General features: G+C 43.5%; 1 protein-coding gene across 3 annotated transcripts in view; it reads right to left on the reverse strand.

Moving 5' to 3' along the window:
* The window catches only part of SH3TC2 (SH3 domain and tetratricopeptide repeats 2), a 67,642-nt gene extending 49,208 nt beyond the window's left edge, over positions 1–18,434 (reverse strand). The window contains exons 1-3 of one of the 3 annotated variants that reach the window (XM_004008952.6): positions 18,094–18,434; positions 5,709–5,807; positions 1,881–2,008 (exon numbers count right to left, since the gene is read on the reverse strand). In XM_004008952.6, coding sequence (XP_004009001.5) covers positions 1,881–2,008; positions 5,709–5,807; positions 18,094–18,427 — 561 coding nt within the window. In that variant the 5' untranslated portion in view covers positions 18,428–18,434. Of the gene's footprint in view, positions 1–1,880; positions 2,009–3,355; positions 4,009–5,708; positions 5,808–18,093 lie in introns of those variants that run through there. The other 2 variants (XM_042250649.2, XM_060416550.1) reach the window with 2 other exon arrangements.
* Between the last annotated feature and the right edge of the window lie 4,822 nt (positions 18,435–23,256).

Consider the following 23,256-nt stretch of genomic DNA (forward strand, 5'->3'; position numbering starts at 1 on the left):
CCAAACTGGATCTCAGTTCTTGCCAAACCCAGTTCTTGCCCATGTCCAAAGTGACTCAAATTAAAAGAAACTCAGTGGTGCTAGTTAGTAGCTAATCCCTCCAAGTTCCTGAATTCTGGAGATTTAAAAATAAAACCACTCTGCAATTTATAACATATCTGCTATTTCTGGAGCACATCCTACCACCCAAGCATAACACCAAGCTCTCTGTAGATACTATCTCATTTACTTCTCCCAACAAACCAAACACTATCTTTTTTATTATAAGGCTGATTAAGAGAGTATGTTCCTCTTTTAAATTTGTATCAAATTCATACAGAGACGGTAAAATAACTAGAACATGCTAGTTTAATATGTAAAGCAGTGTTCTCTTTCCCCTATCTCTTTTAACAACTTGCAACAACTTTTAACTATTTCTGACTTTAATTCTCCTAGCAAGTATGACACCACCCTTATGGCAGAAAATGAAAAAGAACTAAAGAGCCTCTTGATGAAAGTGGAAAAGGAGAGTGAAAAAGTTGGCTTAAAGCTCAACATTCAGAAAACGAAGATCATGTCATCCCGTCCCATCACTTCATGGCAAATAGATGGGGAAACAGTGGAAACAGTGGCTGACTATTTTCTGGGCTCCAAAATCACTGCAGATGGTGATTGCAGCCATGAAATTAAAAGATACTTACTCCTTGGAAGAAAAGTTATGACCAACCTAGATAGCATATTAGAAAGCAGCGACATTACTTTGTCAACAAAGGTCCATCTAGTCAAGGCTATGGTTTTTCCAGTGGTCATGTATGGATGTGAGAGTTGGACTATAAAGAAAGCTGAGTGCAGAAGAATTGGTGCTTTTGAACTGTGGTGTTGGAGAAGACTCTTGAGAGCCCCTTGGACTGCATGGAGATCCAACCAGTCCATCCTAAAGATCAGTCCTGGGTGTTCATTGGAAGGACTGATGTTGAAGCTGAAACTCCAATACTTTGGCCACCTGATGCGAAGAGCTGACTCATTGGAAAAGACCCTGATGCTGGGAAAGATTGAGGGCAGGAGGAGAAGGGGACGACAGAGGTTGAGATGGTTGGATGGCATCACCGACTCAATGGACATGGGTTTGGGTGGACTCTGGGAGTTGGTGATGGACAAGGAGGCCTGGCGTGCTGCAGTTCATGGGGTCACAAAGAGCTGGACACGACTGAGTGACTGAACTGACTGACTGAATTCCCCCCTAAAATATAAATAATTTAATTATACCCTCCTTCCTTGGTCTAGAACTTGAAGATACTATCTACCTACTATGAAAGATGAGAAATTGGTTTATCTTATTATCTTTTCCTCCTCTCATTCTAAATTTTATAGCTATTAATTTTTGATTGGTAACTTTGGTACTTAAAAAAGTACACTTAGAGGTTACCAGTGTCTGAGGAAAGGGGATAGAGGAGAGTTACTGTTTAGTGGATACAATGTTTTAGCTCAGGATGATGAGAAATTCCAGAATGGATAATGGTGATGGTTGCACAATAATATAAATGCATTAATATCACTGATGTGTACAGTAAAAATCATTAAAACTGAAAACATTGTTATGTATATTTTATCACAATTCTTAAGAGTCAAATTCACAACATTTTTTTTAAATATACTTTATATTATAATGATTCCCATTCTACAGAAGTATGCAGAAGATCAAAAATTAATAGATTTAAAATGAAGCTTTCTCTGACTCTGACTCCTAACCCATTCCTGCTGAGCAGAGAACCTATACATTATTGTGTATTCAGTTATTAGTTTTCTTGAGGGACTTTGTTCCTGGCACTGTCCTAGGTGCTGGGGAGAGTGTAGGTAGTGGAAGGACAAAAGATGAGGTTGCACTGCTCCCAGAAGCTCACCTTAAACAATGCACGCACCTCCTGGTCCTCATTCTCCAGTGCCCAGAGCCGCCTCCTGGCTGCTTCCTGCAAGGGGCCATTTACACACCTTCTGGAGCGGCTCTTCACACTGAAGGAGAGTGTCAGATCTTAAAGAGAACAGAGGGAGAAAGATCAGGATGGAAATATAGTAATAGGGAAGAAAGAATTAGGTAACCCCCAATGATTCCCATATCCACTCCCTAAAGTGATGGTCTCATCAATTAGAGATTGTTAAGTAATTGTTAAGTAATCGTAACAATTCTCTGAGCACATTCTTGAAACTTCTCCCCCCCTCAAAAAACAAAACAACAACAACAACAAAAAATGCTGAAGCCCAGAATGTTCTAGAATCTCAGGAACTGCTATAGTTGGGTTGGTTATTTCTGTTTGTACAGGGTATATTCCTAGCTACCTGGCCCTGAGGGAACAGTACCACACAGAACCAGCTAAAACATATATTTCCTCCTGTGGATGATTTGTGAAAGTTGCCAAAGAATATGAAATTTATCCATATTTATGGAAGAGTATTTATATGTCAGATTTATGATATGTAATAAATATCATGTACTTTATGCATTATACATTGCTGTTGTTGTGTCTGACTCTTTTGCAACTCCATGGAGTCACACCAGCCTCCTGCAGCCCACCAGGCTCCTCTGTCCATGGCATTTCCCAGGCAAGAGTACTGGAATGGGCTGCCATTTCCTTCTCCAGACAATCTCCCAACCCAAGGATTGAACCCACATCTCTTGCATTGCAAGCTGATTCTTTACCACTAAGTCACCAGGGAAGCCCATGCATTATACCTATACACATGTATTTCCTTGAACATGCTTCTTTCTGATAATGCATTTATTGTTTGTTAGGATAAATGGTTAATATATTATAGCCTATCTTTAATATTTTCAAAGCGCACATTCATTCAAACCAACACTCTGAACAGAAGCTGTTTTAGGTGCTAGGATACAGTGGGAACACAACAAACATGATCCTGCTCTCATGGAGCTTGTATTCTTGGCAAGTAACCAATTCCGTGCACACAATAATTTCAGATGGAGAAAAGGGGTATGAGTAAAAAAAATAGCGTAAAGAGACAGAGTGATGGAGCTTTTGGAGAGTGGATAGTGCTGTTGTGAAAGGCCACGCTGAGGAGGTTCATCATTATAACTGCACTTTGCCATGTGTCTTCTTTAGACAATAAGTAGCAATCCCATTAATAATTTTCAAACACAATGAACCATGAAGGCTTCAACTGGATAAGCACAGAGGTTTGTCCTCTAGTCTCAACTTGCCAGGGATTCTGCAAATTCCTGAACACATTAAAGATAGCCCTTGTCATGTTCACCTGAGCTCACAGGCAGCCTGAACTTCTATCTTTAAAAAGGCTTGTCTCTAAAGCAGAAGTTGCAGAAATGCTGTGGCTGCAGGCCAGCTCCAACACAATACCCACTGACCTGACATCGGTGAGAGCTTCAGGTGGATGTTTATTCCACTCCGTTCCTGCCTGGCCTGTGTTCTAATCTCAGGCAAGTCCTCCATCTTCAGCAGTTCAGGTCCAATGTTCATCTGGTAGCCTCACTGAACACTGATCTCTGGGAGGAGGTAAAGCCCAGGGGGGAGGAGTCACACAGACTTGGGCTCAAGGTTTGGCTCTACCTTTGTTAACTGCGCCACCCTGAGCAATTAATTACCCCTCTACACTTGACTTTCATTAGCTGAAGAGCTTTTATAGTACAATCCCACAGAATTTTTAAGAGGCTTACTAAATGAGATTATGTGCATAAAGCATTCTGTTCAGTGTTGGGTGCATACTAAACATTCAACAAACACATTAAGCATTAGCTATTGTACATCACAAACCCCCATCCCTACCCTAGTACTCCAGCAGTTTCTGCTCACTGCCCTCATCATGCTACACTGTAATTAACCTTGACACTAACTGATTCTGTGATTTCTTTTCACTAAACTTCTTGTCCTTCCAAAGTCTGATCCAAACTCCCCTCCAGAATCTCCTCCAGAAAAGCTCCTGATAAGTGACGGCCCCTTCAAAGTGAATCTCCTTGCCATGCACTTGAGTTCATGGTTATGGAACTCAAAAGACCTGGATTTAAACAAGCAGACAGCTGTTGGATCTCAACCAGTGAGAGCTGATATTGAGAGCAACACCTCTAGGCCAATGTGGGATCCTACAGTGCCCACTGAGGACAAGGGAATAAATCAAGTTCACTCTACTTTTAGTGCAAAGTACATTTTGTCACTTCTTTAATCTTTCTGAAAACTAGTGGTTTAATCATGATAATGTATCTGATTGACTGTCTGTGACTCTTCCTCATGAAGAAGAGGTTGGCAGTTGGAGCTGACTCTCCCCTTCCCACACTATGACCTTCTTGGAAACAGCATATGGCAGAAAATGCTGAAAGATGGACAAGTTCTGGCTCAGGAGGTTAAGTTACACCTACACGTACCCTTTGTTCACTTGCCTTCATTCACTGATAGGATAAAATGCTGACTCCACTGTGTTCATGAAACAACAGATGGTTGGCGATTCAGCTTTTTCAGAGATGGCCCAAGCTGACAGACAGATAAGCAGATTGACAGAACAGCAAAAAAAAAATAGAGGGCAAGGTTTTTTCATAGTCAACAAAGAAGTCTGACAGAATTTAAATGGGGAAAAGAAAGAATGTGGCATGACATTATACACTATCCGTTTACATAGTACATATCCTTTGAAACATTCAACTGCAGATATTTTTTCACAAATCTTGATTTTGTATGCTGTAGAGAAGTACATGTTTGGGAGACAACAGAGCATCATGGTTACAAACAAGGACCGGGGATTGAATCCCTTTCTCCTCGTGTATTAACTGTATGGCACTGGGGAACTTACCACACTCTATGAGTCTCTGTTTGCCACCTTTGAAATGCAGAACGTGGTGCCACCTCCTAGAACTGAGTATGTGAGGATGAGAAGTAGATGCAGGCATGACTTGGCATGTGCTTGGTACGTGATTTGCCATTAAAAACAGTACCTGTTACTGGATAATAGAAACTGGGTTTTCCCCAGGTTAATCCTGAGAATTTCCAGTACAAGGTTCAGCTCAGGTACCTTTCTCTCTCTGAGGATGGTTCTCTTTGCCAGTTTCATTAAAGTCTCTTAAGGACAACATTGTGAAAAATATGTATTATGAAAAGATTTATTCTACTTTAATTTCAAAATCTTTTTTTTCCTTCTGAAAGAATCAGACAGACACCCTTCTCCTCAACCAATCTCATCCCACATACTCAACCCTTTATTCCCTTATATATTTAATAACCTCTGTATAAGGTGGTATATAGAAGACAAACAAGACCTCCATGAACTTATTCAATCATTCATGTATTTATTTACCAAACATTTTCTGAGCACCAGTTACATATGTACAAACAACTCTTTTAGGTACTATGTAGAAAACTTAATTATTCAAAAAATTGCGCCTGCCCTTCAGCACCTTTAAATCTATTTGGTGATATATACTTTATTTAATACAGCAAGTATGTATAGAGCTCCTAATATGTACCAGATTGTGAAAAGCTTTCAGAGTCAGCTGAGATGGCTTAGCTTTAATCACATAGGCAATGAAGAGCAGCGGAATATTTGTGGACAAGTGACTATCATAGTCAAGGTCATGCTTACAAAGATGTATTTAATGGTGGTGCCTAGGAAGGATCAGAGGGAGGGAACTTGTAGATGAGACTGTTAAGGGGGTTACTATAACATTCTACATGAAAAATATTTTTTAATAAGTTTTGTCTTTGGGGTTTAGATACCTGAAATCATGTTCTGTGGCAGGAAACATTTTTCCTTGTTTTCAGACGAGGATATAAATTCACTTGATATGGTTGGATCCTTGGAAGAAGTATCTTTACCTGGAGGAGATCAAATGAAAGATCATTTGTGAGAGTGTAAGTAAGCCATAAGCAAGGGTTACAAGTTTTTGTCAAGCAATCATTCTTTTCTCCAGGCTGGTGGTCCAGAAGAATTCTAATTATTATCACTTTTGCCTTAGAATTATTTAGTTCTCAACTAAAGCATGCTATCTCAATGCTACAGCAGCCTGGGTATCTCCACTATATTTTAAAAAGGGGAAAAAAAAATGATTTCCCACCTACAGGTCAGAGTGAGTCCCATGGCTTACATGTTCAATATATGCTGAGCCTACAAGGTCATAATAAATCTGACTACAGCAAGGTGGATAATGGAAATGCTGGAGCAGAGCAATTGAAAGTAACATCCTGAGGGAGGTGACTAGGGCACGGTTGTAATGGCCCTGAAATCTATGACTGGCCCCAAACTATCCTTCTGTCTGTCCACTATACAGACTTCTGTATGGCAGGGGTCCTCTACCTCTAGGATCTAATGCCTACTGATCTGAGGTGGAGTTGATGTAATAATAATAGAAATACAATGCACAGTAAATGTAATATGCTGGAATCATCCTAAAACCATTTTCCACCCCCAGTCACTGGAAAAAACTGTCTTTCACAAAACCAGTCCCTGGTGCCAAAAAGGTTGGGGACCGTTGCTGTATGGGATTTATTTCCTCCTCAGTCTTTGCAGCTGTAAAACTAGAGTGAAAAAGAGAAGATCATAGCACAAACTAGGGTTAAGGAGGAGGCTATTTCGATGGCACAGAGTTGAAAAGAGAAGAAACGTGCAGTTATAAAGCACAAGGCAGTAGATAAAAAAAAGAACAGAAGGGAAATTTGAAAGTATTGACATGGAATGTAGGCCTTTTTCATGTATCCTCAAAATACAACAAAAGAACTCAAGTTCTTAACCCATTATTGTTGGTTGCTCTGTTCTTTTGAACATGACACTGCTCAAGGACTCTACCATATTGTAAGCAATACCTGACACTGGAAATAGGGTTTAGGAATCTTGGCTCAGCTACTACTTGTCAGTCAGTCATCTAATCCATCCAACTTCTTCATTTGAAAATGCTGGTGGATCAAAGTCAAGCAGATCTATTAGGTTTGCATTCTGGACCTGTGCTTCCCTTGAAGCACAGGCAGTTCAAGAGTGATAAAGAATGAAGTAATCACACACCATCCAATCATGGCTGGTTAACCTTGAACCCAAATCCTTATATTACTGCCAGAAGTCTGCCTTCTTCTATGCCTGTTCAGTGGGATTTTGATCCCAAGCTGAGGATCTCCCATTTTTTCATAGCAGAAACAGTTAGCACTTTTTTAGGGTAATGAACAGGGAGAATGAAATGAATTTAGGCTTGAATGTGCTGTAGGTGGGGTCATTAGCTCACAGTTTTTCATGTAGCAGTCTTGTTAGTGCTGAAATTAGGCAGCTTACCTGGAAGCTAACAGTAATGAGCTATAGTCTACCAGGATCATTTTGTAGTTCTGCCCCCAGGAACCAAAGTAACTGCAGCAGAAAAAGTTCTGGCTTGAGAATCATGAGAGATGAGTTTGCACAAATCAGATTCTCCCATACATTGGTTAAGTGACACTGGTCAGATATTTCATTTGTCCATTTTTTTCAGATTTCACTCTTCCCGATTATAGATGAAGGCTTGATCTGAGTGCTTTTCAACCCTGTCTGCCTATTTAAGTCACCCAAGTGGCTTTTGAAAAAACTGACTTTTTAAAATATCAGTGCCTAGCCTCATCTCCAAAAATGTTAATTGATGTCCTTCATCATGCTACCCAGTCACAAGTACTCTTCTTTTCTCTTCTTTTGTTTTCTTCTCTTTTTTTATTCCCCCTCTCCCAGGAAGAGCAGTGCTCCACCCACCGCGAGGTCAGCCCACCCCTCACCCTCTGTGCGCTTTGGAGGGGTGGAGGCTAGGAGGTCCAGTACCCCTAGGCTTGCTCTCCCCCTAGGGTCCATCCCCCTAGGATGGCTAGAGAAAGGTTTCCGACTCAGGGAGTTTCGTCCTCCACCCATCGTCTCCCCACTGGGCCCACGGAGGCACTTGAAGAGAAGCCAGTTCTCTCTTGGCTGGGGAAGGGCTGAGAGGAGGGGGTTCCTAAGGCAAAGTAAGCGAAACGTCCATGAGGCCTCAGACTCTTCCATTTACCTCACAAGAATCTGAAATGTCTCACAGAGACTCCGCTCCGCCTCGCCGGACCCTCCATGGTCGCTCAAACTCCCCCGTGCAACCCCGGCGAAGGGAGAATACGAGGGCCAAGTCAGTCCTCACAGCACGCAGTGAGGACAACCACCACGAGGCACGTGCCTCCCTTATCATCTCGACACTCCAAGAGAGCTGCTCAACGAGACGCACCACCTCAGGGGGGACCCCAGGGGCTCACTGGGAACTGGAAGCTTCACCCGCTGAGGGAAAAAACTGGAGCGCTCCAAGGCCACCGCAAGGGCTGGTGGGATATTCACGCACAGAGAGGCTAGCGAGGCGCGACGCCTCGCGAGACCCTCCGGGAAAGCGAGGCGAGACTGTCCACGCTGCCTCTGAGCACCCGGCCCCGCCAATGCCCTGAGACAGCGGGGCAGGAGACCCAGATGGGACGTGATTCACCCAGCACCTGCCTTACACACACCACCAACAGACAGGAAAGGGAGATGAGGGGCCCGGGCAAATGAGAAGAGTGGTCCTGTTGTCTTGAACGTCTGTTCCTTGTCAGGTGCTGCTTAAGCCGAGACAGGAAGAGCGCGACGTCACCACATCGATGCAGGTATTTTTCTTAAGTTCCCCAAATGATTCTGATTTGAGTCAGTAAGAACCACATATCTGCATAAGGTTTTCAAACTTTAATGAATCACCTGGGCTATTGATAAACTGCCCTAGTGGCTCAGACGGTAAAGAATCTGCCTACCATGCAGGAGACCCTGTTTCCATCCCTGGGTCAGGAAGATTTTCTGGAGAAAGGAATGACTGCCCACTCTGGTATTCTTGCCTGGAGAATCCTATGGACAGAGGAACCTGTCTGGCTACAGTCCCAAAGGGTCAGATGCGACTGAGCGAGTAACAGTAATCAACACTCATTGATAAAATGCAGATTCTGCCTCAGTAGTTGAAAGCTTGAGATTCTGCATTTCTAATATGCTCCCAGGTAATAATCCTGCAGGTCCTAGAATCACTTTGAGTGGAAGCCTGGTTCCCTACTCTAGGATAAAGTTTGAAAACTGGTATGCCAGAGGCCATGGGCCATAAAAACCCACCAACATTTTTCTTTTCTTTTTTTTCCCTCTACACTGTGCAATTTTAAGATTTAAATTGCTCTACATCATTTAGTAATCAGGATGTTTTACATAACCCAGATGCTTAGCTTTGCTTTGAAAACTGGAAGAACTATAGTCTGGGGCCCTCATGCTCATCTGGCAACAGTCAGCTGGCACTGAATGGTTGCTGCCACCTCTACGGGGCATTTGTTCTCTGGCCATCATGGTCCCCAGGAATGCCAGCTCACTTATTTACACCTAGTCCTGACAAGCTTTGTCTGTCCATGAGACGAGACAGTTGCCTAAGGACCGTGAGGGTCTGTGGCATGATCCCATCTTGAATAAGGAAGTTCAGGATGGTGACCTCAGTTTGGGGGAGAAGGCAGGGTACACAGCTCTTAAAGAACATGTGAGGTTTAGAGAAGAAAAATCACAGTTTTGCAGAATGTGATCTGTGGATAATCTGCATCAGAATTATTTAGTTCAGTTAGTTCAGTCGCTCAGTCGTGCCCAACTCTTTGCGACCCCATGAATCGCAGCACGCCAGGCCTCCCTGTCCATCACCAACTCCCGGAGTTCACTCAGACTCACGTCCATCGAGTCCGTGATGCCATCCAGCCATCTCATCCTCTGTCGTCCCCTTCTCCTCCTGCCCCCAATCTCTCCCAGCATCAGAGTCTTTTCCAATGAATCAACTCTTCGCATGAGGTGGCCAAAGTACTGGAGCTTCAGCTTTAGCATCATTCCTTCCAAAGAAATCCCAGGGTTGATCTCCTTCAGAATGGACTGGTTGGATCTCCTTGCAGTCCAAGGGACCCTCAAGAGTCTTCTCCAACACCACAGTACAAACGCATCAATTCTTTGGCGCTCAGCCTTCTTCACAGTCCAATTCTCACAACCATACATGACCACAGGAAAAACCATAGTCTTGACTAGACGGACCTTAGTCGGCAAAGTAATGTCTCTGCTTTTGAATATGCTATACTATCTCTTCCAACAACACAAGAGAAGACTCTACACATGGACATCATCAGATGGTCAACACCAAAATCAGATTGATTATATTCGTTGCAGCCAAAGATGGAGAAGCTCTATATAGTCAACAAAAACAAGACCAGGAGCTGACTGTGGCTCAGATCATGAACTCCTTATTGCCAAATTCAGACTTAAATTGAAGAAAGTAGGGAAAACCACTAGACCATTCAGGTATGACCTAAATCAAATCCCTTATGATTATACAGTGGAAGTGAGAAATAGATTTAAGTGTCTAGATCTGATAGATAGAGTGCCTGATGAACTATGGAATGAGGTTCGTGACATCGTACAGGAGATAGGGATCAAGACCATCCCCATGGAAAAGAAATGCAAAAAAGCAAAATGGCTGTCTGGGAGGCCTTACTAATAGCTGTGAAAAGAAGAGAGGCGAAAAGGAAAGGAGAAAAGGAAAGACATAAGCATCTGAATGCAGAGTTCCAAAGAATAGCAAGAAGAGATAAGAAAGCCTTCTTCAGCGATCAATGCAAAGAAATAGAGGAAAACAACAGAATGGGAAAGACTAGAGATCTCTTCAAGAAAATTAGAGATACCAAGGGAACATTTCATGCAAAGATGGGCTCGATAAAGGACAGAAATGGTCTGGACCTAACAGAATTATTTAGGTGCTTGCTTTTTAAAAGATACCAAAAAAATTTAGAGCAAAATATAGAAGAGTATTTGCATGACTTGGGGTAGCTAGCGATTTTCTAAACAGAGTGGGAATGGTTGTTGGAATTGTTGTTCAGTTGCTGGACTGTTTGTGACCCCATGGACTGCAGCACGCCACACTTCCCTGACCTACATTATCTCCTGGATATTGCCCAGTTCATGTCCATTTAGTTGGTGATGCTTGCAACCATCTCATCCTCTGTTGCTCCCTTCTTTTCCTGCCCTCATTCCTTCCCAACATCAGGGTCTTTTCCAGTGAGTTGGCTCTTTGCATCAGGTGGCCAAAGTATTGGAGCTTCAGCTTCAGCATCAGTCCCTCCAAAGAATATTCAGGGTTTATTTCCTTTAGGATTCAGCGGTTTGATCTCCTTGTGGTCCAAGGGACTCTCGAGTCTTATCCAAAAAATGAGTCTTCTCCAGCACCATAGGTCAGAAGCATCAGTTCTTTGGCACTCAGCCTTCTTTATGGTCCAACTCTCACACCCATGACTACCTGAAAAAACATAGCTCTGACTATACGGACCTTTGTCAGCAAAGTGATATCTCTGCTTTTTAATATGCTGTCTAGGTCTATCACAGCTTTACTTCCAAGGAGCAAGTGTCTTTTAATTTCATGGCTGCAGTCACAGTCTGCAGTGATTTGGGAGCCCAAGAAAATAAAATCTGCTACTGTTTCTACTTTTTCCCCATCTATTTGCCACGAAGTGATGGGACCGGATACCATGATCTTAGTTTTCTTGAATGTTAAGTTTTAGGGCCAGCGTTTTCACTCTTGTCTTTCACCTTCATCAAGAGGCTCTTTAGTTTCTCTTCACATTCTGCCATTAGGGTGGTGTCATCTGCATATCTGAAGTTGTTGTTATTTCTACTGGCAATCTTGATCCCAGGCTGTGCTTCATCCAGCCCAGTATTTCACATGATGTACTCTGCATAGAAGTTAAATAAGCAAGATGACAATATACAGCCTTGATGTACTCCTTTCCCAATTTTGAACCAGTCCATTGTTCCATGTCCAATTTTAACTATTACTTCTTGACCTGCATACAGGTTTCTCAGGAGGCAGGTCAGGTGGTCTGGTATTCCATCTCTTGAAGAATTTTCCACAGTTTGTTGTGATCCACACAATCAAAGGTTTTAGCATAGTCAATCAAGCAGAAATAGATGTTTTCCTGGAATTCTCTTGCTTTTTCTATGATTCGATGGATATTGGCAATTTGATCTCTGGTTCCTCTGCCTTTTCTAAATCCAGCTTGTACATCTGGAAGTTCTTGGTTCATGTACCACTGAAGCCTTGCTTGAGGGTTTTTGAGCGTTACCTTGCTAGCATGTGAAAGTGAAGTCACTCAGTTGTGCCCGACTCTTATCAACCACATGGACTATACAGTCCATGGAATTCTCCAGGCCAATATACTGGAGTGGGTAGCCATTCCCTTCTCCAGGGGATCTTCCCAACCCAGGGATCAAACCCAGGAATCCCACATTGCAGGAGGATTCTTTATCAGCTGAGCCACCAGGGAAGCCTTGGTAAAATCAGGGAAGCATATGAAATCACATGGGAGGCATGTGAAATCAGAGTAATAGTTGAATATCCTTTGGCATTGCCCTTCTTCATGGTTAGAATGAAAACTGACCTTTTCCAGTCCTGTGGCCATTGCTGAGTTTTTCAAATGTGCTGGCATATTGAGTGCAGCACTTTAACAACATCATCTTTTAGGTTTTCAAATAGCTCAGCTGAATCAGTTAAAATCATTTAAATACTTTGATCCAGACATACTTGAAACAAACAATCCCTGGACTTTTCATTTGTGAATCAATAAATTACTTTCTGGAAGCTAGTTTTATTTTTATTATTGGTTAGAAAAAATTACCAACGCTCAGTTCAAAAAAACCTGCCAAACTGCTTTCCAGAGTTGCTGTACCTTTTGCATTCCCATCAGCTAAACATGAAAGTTCCTGTTTCTCCACATCCACATCCACACCACTTTAGTATCAGTCTTCTTAACTGTAGTCATTCTAGTAGGTGTGTGATTTTATCTCATTGTTTTAATTTACACTTTCCTAATAACTAATGAGGGATTCCCAGATGGCACTAGTGGTAAAGAGTCTGCCTACCAATGCAGGAGATGCAAGAGACTTGGGTTCAGTTCCTGGGTTGGGAAGATTGCCTGGAAAAGAGAATGGCAACCCACTCCAGTATTCTCACCTGTAAAATTCCATGGACAGGGAAGCCTGGTGGAACTAACAGTTCATGGGGTCACAAAGAGTCAGATGTGACTGAACACAGCTAATGATGCTGAACATTTTTCACATGTATGATTTCCATCCCTATATTTTCTGAATGAAACTATCTGACAATTTTTATTGGATTGTTTATTTTCTCATTACTGAGTTATAAGATTTTTTTTCTATTCTGGATACAAGTATTAGATATGTAATTTACAAATATTATCTCCCAGTCTATGGCTCCCTCTTTATTTTGTTGGTAGATTTATATAAGTGGTAGAAAAATGGGATTACTGGTAAAGAGATCAGCAGGACAGAAGCGAATGTTTGCATGCACATGAGCTGACAACATACTGGAGAGGTCAGGATGATGGAGCTAAAATTGATAAATACAGTAGGGTCAGGATAAGGAGAACATTTTAAAGAAGTTAGAGGAATTTAGAATGGATATAGCAAGCAATATGGAGCTATATAACATTCTTGAGCATGGGTGTGGCAAAACAAAAGTGGAACTTCCACATGGGAGAGCACTGAAAGGACAGGGAGAGGCAAGAAAGAAAGGCAGGGAGGATAGCTAAAAATTATGACGGTCCGCAGCGTGAGCGTGAGAATGTGGACTGTGATCCTGGCAAATGAGAAGACAGAATACAGTGAACGGCACCGTATTTTAAAGTTAGAAAAGGGAAGGCATCTTGACATTTTAAATATGAGAGATAAAAATGAGGAGAGGCAATAAATTACAGAAAATGAATATTTGGAGGGACTAGAGATCATTGAATTCCACTCCTAATTTTACTGTTGAGAAACTAAGGCCCAGACAGAAGTAGTGATTTTACCAGAGTCATACAGAGTCTGAGGCCATCCAGATTATGGGTGTAAATCTTGCTGGTTCCACTACATAAACCCAACCTCAGAACGCTGAAGTCTAAGGTCTCCAACTCAGGAGATATTTCAGTCACAGAAACTTGCTGGAAATGAGAATATATTCCCACTTCTCTCTCAGTCTCTTCTTGGTCCCACTTATGCACCACCACTCCCAAATTTAAGAAGAAAACTAAACAGTAAAGATTTCCCTGCATGCTTTTTTTTTCTCCACCCACATTTTATTTCTTTGACTTGACAAGAAAACCACCAGCAGTTTTTATGATGTGAACCCACATTGTCCTTGTTGGGACAAATATCAAATTAGAATTACAGCTATGTTTATCTACATGAATGTATCTTAGATCATAGTTTAGTAGTGTTAGTCATTTAATCATGTCCAACTCTTTGTGACCCTATGGACTGTAGCCCACAAGGCTCCTCTGTACATGGGATTCTCCAGGCAAAAATACTGGAGTGGGTTGCTATTCCCTTTCCCCAAAGGATCTTCCCGACCTGGGGATCAAACCTGAGTCTTCTGCATTGCAGGCAGATTCTTTACCATCTGAGCCACCAGGGAAGCCCATCTTAGATCACAGTGTTGAATTATTAAAAAAAAAAAAAAAAAAGGCTGCATAATGATATCACTTTAAATTTAAAAATCTTAACAATAAATTCTTTACAAGGATTCAATTCAGTTCAGTTCAGTCACTCAGTTGTGTCCAACTCTTTGCAACCCCATGGACCGCAGCACACCAGGCCTCCCTGTCCATCACCAACTCCCGGAATTTACCCAAGCTCATGTCCATTGAGTCGGTGATGCCATCCAACCATCTCATCATCTGTTGTCCCCTTCTCCTCCTGCCTTCAATCTTTCCCAGCATCAGGGTCTTTTGAAATGAGTCAGCTCTTCACATCAGGTGGCCAAAGTATTGGAGTTTCAGCCTCAACATCAGTCCTTCCAAGGAACACTCATGAGTACACAGATATGCAGTGAAAGCACAGAACCACTGAATTCATGAATGTGATTAGTTTGGGGGAGGGAGAGTGAGGAATAAGATTGGGAAAAATTATCAGGGGACCCTAACTGTATCTATAATCTTTTATTTTTCTAAAAAGTAAAAGAAAGAAATAAAGAAGTCCTGAAGCTAATAGGACATAAAGTAGAAAGTTGCATATTGTTCCCATATGCTCAATTATCAGTATATTCAAAATGTCTCAAGTTTTTTAAAGCTCAAATGTGAATCATGATTTACTATTGTCAGCATTCATCCCTACATTTCTTATAATTCTACTGATGATTCATATTTACCAAAAAAGGTTGAAAGGAAAGTTACAAACAACAGCAATCAATGTAGGCAAATGTATCTCTCCCACATCCTCTGTATAAGGATATAAATCTGCCAGATCTCTTCGAGATAGTATTGAAAGATAAGACGGCAGTGCTAGAAGCTTTTAGGCCAACAAATCTTGACATGACTTACTCTGTGATCTTAACTAAGCAACTGTGGTTTAACAGTGGCAAGAATTTCCAGGGGTCCAGAAGTCAGAAATAATGGCAGTTACCAGAAACCCACCCCCTGCCCATGTCCAAAGCAAGAAGCATCATGGGAACAAACGCTGCAGGCAGAGTCCGTGTGTGAGAATACAGCACACCCGGGGGGCATCAGGAACCCGTTTTTCATTTTGTCACTTCACTGCAGACCAGCTGGGCAGCGGTCCAGGGCTTAGTGCTATCAGGCCTTCTTTCCTGCCTCCCTAGCCCCTGAGGACTGTTGGTCCTCACTGTTTACTCCCACTGAAACAGACACAATGGCAGAAGCAGCCAAAGAAAGCGGAGCAGCGACTCCTACTCCAGTGGAGTCAGGCATAGGAGAGGGGATGTTGAAGTGGTCCTTATTAGTTAACAACAAAACAGCCAGCAATTACTGAGCAGCTATCAAAAGTCAGACCCTGCTAAATCCATGAGATGAATTATCTGATTTAATCTTCACAAAGCTCTGTGTGACAGATACTATCATTATATTCATTTTAGAGACAGGAAAACTGAGGTTCAATGAATATAAGAGACTTGCCACACTCACATACTATTAAGTCACTCTAGCTTGTGTACCTTGTTCCCGTTCCTAGGATAAATAGGGGAACCTGGAAGGGGATGTTTACAACAACTGACCTCAGACCTACAATGCCGTAACATCCTCTCCAGGGAAAGGCCCTGATGAGTACAGAAAACTGGGGAGATGGCATGAAAAGCCTCAGTAGAAATAAATACCAGGCTGACTATTGGTGAAAAAGTGAATCCAGGCTGCTAACCAATTGAAGAGCAAAAATGTGGTGAAATAATAGGTAATTGAATGATAGTGTCATAAGAACTTTCAGATTGTTTTCTTCAGTGTTGGCTTGTTTCTTTCAAGCTGCAGAATTCTTTACATGAAATCTTGGGCTAAACAACAGGATGTCAAACAGAAGCAGGGTGATTCAGGCTGAAGCTGGGGCGTCAGGGACCAGGCAGGAGCAGAGCTCCCTAATTTACCTCCACAGGCTGAGTTTACAACCCCCTCATTTTATAGATGAGCAAAGGGAGACCTAGAGAGAGAGCGTGATATGCCAGAGTCATAGAGATGTGATTAATGTGCCTTGTTTTCTTTACTGTGCTTAATTAACTATGTCAGGTTGTTTTAACTGTATTTCATGTGGACTTAATCCCTACCACAACACTTTATAGGGAAAGCATAATTATATCATAAAATCTGCAAGTGAGAAAACGGAAACACAGAAAGGTTAGTAAATAAATTGCTCAAGGCAAATCAAAGAACCAAGACCTTGTCTGGCAAATCCAGACAAGACCTAACCTCAAAGACTGGGTGATTAACTGTGAGGATGCCTAAGAGGAGATAAACCGAATCAGATCTAGAACGTAGGTCCCTGCTTTACAGACCAGTGGTCCTTCATATTCTTGCAGCCCCCGTGCAATGTCTGCTCCCATGGGGTACAAGGACAGCAGGATTTAGGGGGAGGGCCTGAAAAGCGTGTACATTTTAGAAATTTGGAGAAGCAAAATGTTTTCTAGCTAAAGGTCGTGCGTTTAGTGCCAAGGGCGTTATTTGGGGGATTTTTAAGTCTGGGGTACATTTAGTCTGGGAGCCTCTCCCTGCTGGAGATACCAAGGTGCCTAGGCTAGAACTTCAAGCAAAGGAAGCAGAACATAGCTGCTTCATATTTGCTTTAGGAACCTCTAGTGCCTTCCACCTAATCGAGCCCAGGTCACAAAACTACACGGGGAAGTTGTCTATCAGAGAGTAGAAAACCGAGGCTAGAGGTTCTCCTCGGCTCCCCCTCCAAGGAAACATGGTGGTGCTCCAGGAAGACTTGGAATCCTAACAAGTGTTAGGAATAATTTCTTGGTGTAATGCTCCTTTGTCTTCCAAGAGAGTCCTCCCGCAATCCACACTCTTCCCACAAAGCCACAGCTCATCCTGGTGAATGCCATACATGAGACTATTGGGCCTCACCTTGGTCTGCCTCTGAAAAGAAGCAAGGAGTTTGCATTAGGGTGACCAGTGACCCCAGTCTGCCTGGGACTGTTTTGGTTTTAGTGCTGAATGCATCCTGGGAAAGCCCTGGTCCCAGTGAAACTGGCAGTGTTGGTCACCATATGTCAAGCCTCAGATGACTTGACAATTTCTTAGAGCAACAACTCTGAGTGACCTCAGTTTGACGTACACACACATACACACACCACACACACACACACTGTAACAGGTAGGAGGCAGGAAACTGCCTGTTTTCCTCCAGTAACGTTAACCCTGACAAAAATAGGGTTGAGTGACTAAGGCCAAGTTTATGACCACCGCTGGTCCCCAGAGGAACCAACTGCCTGAGCTTTCTTCCTGAACTGGGGCATCTTGGGAAAAAAGGAAGGAAGGGCTTAGTCACACCCTGGGAGTGGCAGCCAAAAGCAGCCTCCTCTCCTCCTCCTAGAGTGAGCTCAAAGCCTCTTTCTTTAGGAAAAGTAGATGCTTCCCAGGTTTCACTCCCTTTTCACAATGTCAGAATGACAAATACTAAGTGAGGAAGAGGAAGGGAGGAGAAGAAGCCAGAAAGTGCAACCATCTCCCCATCTTGAGAAGAGTAGCTCCCCAACCCAGCAGATCCTTAAGCCTTCAGTGGACCCACCACCGTATCAGGCATTCTATAGGCCGGGGTCCCCCTTGCCCCCAGGAAACTCACCTGGACCCCAGGACAGACTTGGCTCCCCAGGGATGCAGAAGCAGCCACCCATGTGTGCACCATCCTCCCCAGGCCGAGGCCCCTGGGAATACCAGCCAGAGGAGCACTGGGAGGAGACAGCCTCCCAGCGGTGTCCCTCCTCCCGCCTCCTCCCTGGCACACGAGGGACCAAGTCCCGCTCAAAGCACAATGCAGCCTTTGATATCCTGGCTGCGGCAGCAGGCCCGGGGAGGATGGGAGGGGCTGCCCAGCCCTCAGGACCCATAGTCCTTGCACTGTCGGGCCTCTGACTGGAGAGCAGAGCTCCTCCCTGCCTCTCTGCAGACTGCTTCATGCCTATCAGGCTGTGGCACATTCCACACATTCTAGGATTGAGATACACAGTTTGGTTCTTGTGCGGGTGGACGGTGTGGGGGAGTGGCACAGGAGGAGGAGGCAGAGAGCATCTCAGGAATCAAGGCTGCTTCTGTTCTTTCTCCCTCCGTGACTGCCTTGGCCCACACTGATTCTCCTGCTGCTGGGAAAGCGCTCCCCACCCAGTCTCTCTCTACAAACACCCCACCTTAGCTATTTGGGTGAAGTTGGAGCTGTGGGTACAGCATTTCACCTCACCCCCAGCCCTGGCTGCCAAAATCAGAAGATCAGAAGGAATCCAAGAAATCACCTGATGTAGCCCAACATCTTACAGGTGAGAGGTCGGAGGACCAAGTATGTTAAGGCTACAAATATGCACATAAAGTGGGTCACACCAGACCAAACTCTTTTCCATCTTGTTTAAGGAGCAGTCAGTCCTAAAGGAAATCAACCCTAAATATTCATTGGAAGGATTGCGGCTGAAGCGCCAACACTTTGGCTACCTGATGCGAAGAGCCAACTCATTGTAAAAGACCCTGACACTGGGAAAGATTGAGGGAAGAAGAAGGCGGCTTACAGAGGATGAGATGATTGGATGGCATCACCAACTCGATGGACATGAGTTTGAGCAAGCTCCCGGAGATGGTGAAGGACAGGGAAACCTGGCATGCTGCAGTCCATGGCATCACAAAGAGCTGGACACAACTTGGCAACAATAAGGAGCAGAGCAGTAGGATGCAGTTGAGGCAGTATGGCTGAATTTCAGAAAACCTCCCATAGCATCTCCTACGGGAGATGGAGAAAATATGGCCATATGCCAGTAACATTAGACAGAGGCATGACTGATCCAGCAACCAAGCTAAAGGATCATAAGTTACTTATTGTTTCCTTAATGCCTAGAGCAAAGTCACTCCTGAGTGGTCCAAAGAGTGAGGAGGTGTGGCCTAGAGAAAGCAAGTGGTCCTGCTGTGCAGGCTACTTGGAGGTTGAGCTTGCAGCCAGTCACACGACCACTTCAAGGAGGGAGGTGGCCTGGTCAATTTTATATTCTGGGAGGATCACTGGGAATACAACATGACGGAGCACCTGGGCATCAGTCTCACTGGAGTGATCAGGGGTGTCCATCACACACCCCAGCTCAGTCCCAGGTGACGGGTTCTCCACCATGTCTCCAAAGTCTGGCTTCAGTTTCGGTGCTAACCCATCTTGATTCCCAGTGACTGAATGTTCACTATGGGTTAGATACTCATCACACATTACTTCATTTATGTCCCATAACAGCCTCATAATATTAGCATTATCATCTTTATTTTGTAAGTGAGGAAGCTAATGTATGTATAAGTTACCAAAGGCCCCACCATTTATGAATGTCAGATTCAGGGCTTGAGCCAGATCTTGTTGATTCCACAGTCCAGGAGCTTTACTGTTCAGGGTCTTTCCATGACTACAATGAGGAAGGATTTGGAGATCTGATGCTGAGCCCTCTGGAGCTTAGCTGACCACTTGCAGAAGGCCCAGGAGAGGACGCCTGGGGTGGGGCCAGGAATGCAGGGACACGGGGTTTCTCTGATCACAGAACTACCATGGAAGATGTTTTCTCTGCACAGATCAGTTTCAAGTATCCACTTCCCATAATGTGTCTCGTATCTTTTCCCCTCACCAAAGCACAGTATTTTACATATGAATTCGGATGTTTTCTTGGGCCTAAGATAGAAGGGCAAAGTTTTTTTAACAAAGCAACCACTCAGAACTTTGGGAGGTATGTGAGAACTGGTAAAGAGAAACCATGGTATAATTTGCAAATGATGTCGAATGCTCAGACTTAGCATTTCTTCTTGACTTGGTTGAACACCATTTCTATACAGATGCAATAATGGAGGTCAGAAATTATAAATGATCAAGACCAACCAATGAAAGGATCCCCAGGCCAGCTCAGAGAGGACAGCCTCAGGCAGTTAGTTGATTGAGGCACACATTTTGGCAAATCTGAACTAAATGGTCCATTTTGGAAAAAGTCATTGCTTCTATTGAGATACAAGAAAGCAGTGTTCTTCTGCTTACGGGAAGCTCGGATGAATTAGCCAGAACAAAGAGCTTTCCATACAGAGAGCAGCAGGTACAAAGGCCCTGAGGCTGGAACTTGCCTGGAAAGCTAAAGGAAAAGCGTGTGTGGTTGGAGTCTCTTGAGGCAGGGCAGGGTGTAGAGATGAGGTCACTGAAGGCCGATTGTGTAGGACTTTGAAGGCCGTCTAAAGACTTCAGCTTTTACATTGACAGAGATAAGAGCCAAGAGAGGACACTAAATAGAGGTGTCACATGACTGACTTATGGTTATAAAGTGTCCCTCTGGCTGCTCCTTGGAAAATAGGCTGTAGCTAGAATTCCAAGTATGTAACAATTGTAACATCCAAAAGAGAGATGATGATAGCTTGAACCAGGGTAATAGTAATGGACATTTTTTAATGAAGACTGTATTAGTCAAAGTTCTCTAAGAGAAGCAAATCCACTAGGATATGGGTGTGTGTGTGTGTGTGTGTGTGTGTGTGTGTGTGTGTGTGTGTGTAAGGAAGAAGGCACTATCCAGTCCAAGGACAAGCCATTGCTAGGCTTCAGGCAATGAAGAACATGGCACAGTGTTCCTCTGGTATATGACCAGACATCCTGATTTATTATGAAAACCAGACACTCAGATTTTCAGGTATAGTTTCCAAATTTTTAAATGTTCACAAACTGATTCAGAACATTTTCCAAATCACTGTATGGGCCAGTACTTCAGGGCAGATAAACGTGCCTGTAGGTCACATCCAGCCTGAGACCAGCCAGTTTGCTGCATCAGATGAAAAATTGAATTTTTCTCTTATAAAATTTACAATCTATTTGGGTAATAAGATATGTACTTGGATACTAAAATTCACTGGAAGAACTGAAAGATCATCTTATAGGTAGAATTGTGGCCCCCAAAGGTGAAATATTGAAACCTTAGCCCCCAGTACACGAGAATGTGACTTTATTTGGAAATATGATTGTTGTAGATGTGATTATTTAGGTTCAGATAAGTTCATACTGGAGTAGGATAGGCCCCTAATCCAATATGACTGGTTACCTTCTTTAAAAAACAAACAGACAAAAATACCCTGTGAAGCGATACACAGAAGGTAACAATGAACAGAGAAATTAGTATTCTGCAGCTGCAGGCCAGGGGACACCAAGGATTGTCAGAAATCGCCAGAAGCTAGGAAGAGGCAAGGAAGGATTCTCCCTGCAGGTTGCAGAGGGAACATGGCCAAGCGAATGCCTTGATTTGGGGCCTCTAGCCTCCAGAATTATGAGACATTAAGTTTCTGTTGTTTTAAGCCGCTCAGTTTGTGGTACTTTGTGAGGGCAGCCCAAGGAAACAAAAGCAGACTACATGAGAGATAAGAACAACAGGCCACTTATTCAATCACATTATTCAGTGGACAAAAAGTTATGGAGCATCCCACTACTCTAGGCTGTGATCTAAGTTGTAAGGACACAGCAGTGAATAAGACAGACAGATAACTCTCCCTTGTGTAGCATACATTCTAATAAGGGAAGAAAGACAAGAAACAGAATAAATAAGTAATTTATGCAGTGTGTTGGACAGTGGAAAGTGTTACAGAAAAAAAATGGAACCATCAGAGTAGAGGGGCTGCAGTTTTCAAAAGGGTGGAGAAAGAAATGGTCACTAAATGGCTGAGTCTGTTCTCTATTCACCTAAAACTATCACAACATTGTTTATTAATTGGCTATACCCCAATACAAAATAAAATGTTAAAAAAATATATATCTAGTTAAAAAAAAGAAGTGGTCACTGAGAAGGTAACAGCTGAGTGACTTGGGGGATGGAGGGGATCATGGGCATCCAGGAGAAGAGCCTGCCAGGAAAAGGGAAGTGCCGGTGCAAAGGCCCTGAGGCAAGAGAGTACCCAGCATGCTAGAGGAACCAGGGAGAGTGTAACTTGAGCAGAGTAACAATGGGGGGAGAAGCAGAGGGTACCTCCAAAGAAGTAATTAAATACAGTTTAAAGTAGGAGCTATTTACAAAAGTGTGGGCAGAGTTAGAGAAAACCAGCAAGGATGGTGAGGTACTGCAAGGATAGGAAGATGAAGAAGTCATTAACATCCTGAAGGGAAGCCTGAAAGGACAAAAGGAAAGAGTGGCTGTTGGAACCTAGCAAGAGCTGGCTGCAGGCCAAGGTTGATGACAGGCCCTGTGTTATTAATAGTGGAACACAGCCGTGGCCTAGCCAAGGCCATGTGCACACATGGGCCAGAGGAATAATACTCCATCCTCCCACCTCCCAACTTCCATTGACTGAACACAGCTGGAAGCCAAAGTGTGAGAGAGCTGAGTTGAGGTCACCTGTAGAGGCCAGCCTCCAAGGGGCCCGGAGCAGTGGAGAAACGGGTGGAGAGAGGATTCCAGAGGATAACTGAAGATTGTCCAATACAGGGGGAGCGGTAACGTTGTCCTGAGAATGCAGGGCTTACCGGACCACTTTAAGGAGGTTGGCTTTCACTCTGAGTGAAATGGCAGCCATTGCAGAGTTTTGAGCAGAGGAGTGACTTGATCTGAAAGAATCAGAGGAGCTATCACAGGCTACTGCAAAAATCCGAGCAAGAAGAGAGAGCGGCTTGGATCAAGGAGGTAGCAGTGAAGGTAGTGAGTGTGGCAAGATTCCAGCTTATTTTGAAGGTAGAGGCAGAATTACCTGTGGATGAGATGCAGGCTGTGAGAGAAAGAAGGGTAAATCATGGCTCCCTGTGTTTGGGCCTGAGCTCCTGCAA

The sequence above is a fragment of the Ovis aries genome, chromosome 5 (genome assembly GCF_016772045.2).
Source record: "Ovis aries strain OAR_USU_Benz2616 breed Rambouillet chromosome 5, ARS-UI_Ramb_v3.0, whole genome shotgun sequence".
NCBI classification, from domain to species: Eukaryota; Metazoa; Chordata; class Mammalia; order Artiodactyla; family Bovidae; genus Ovis; species Ovis aries.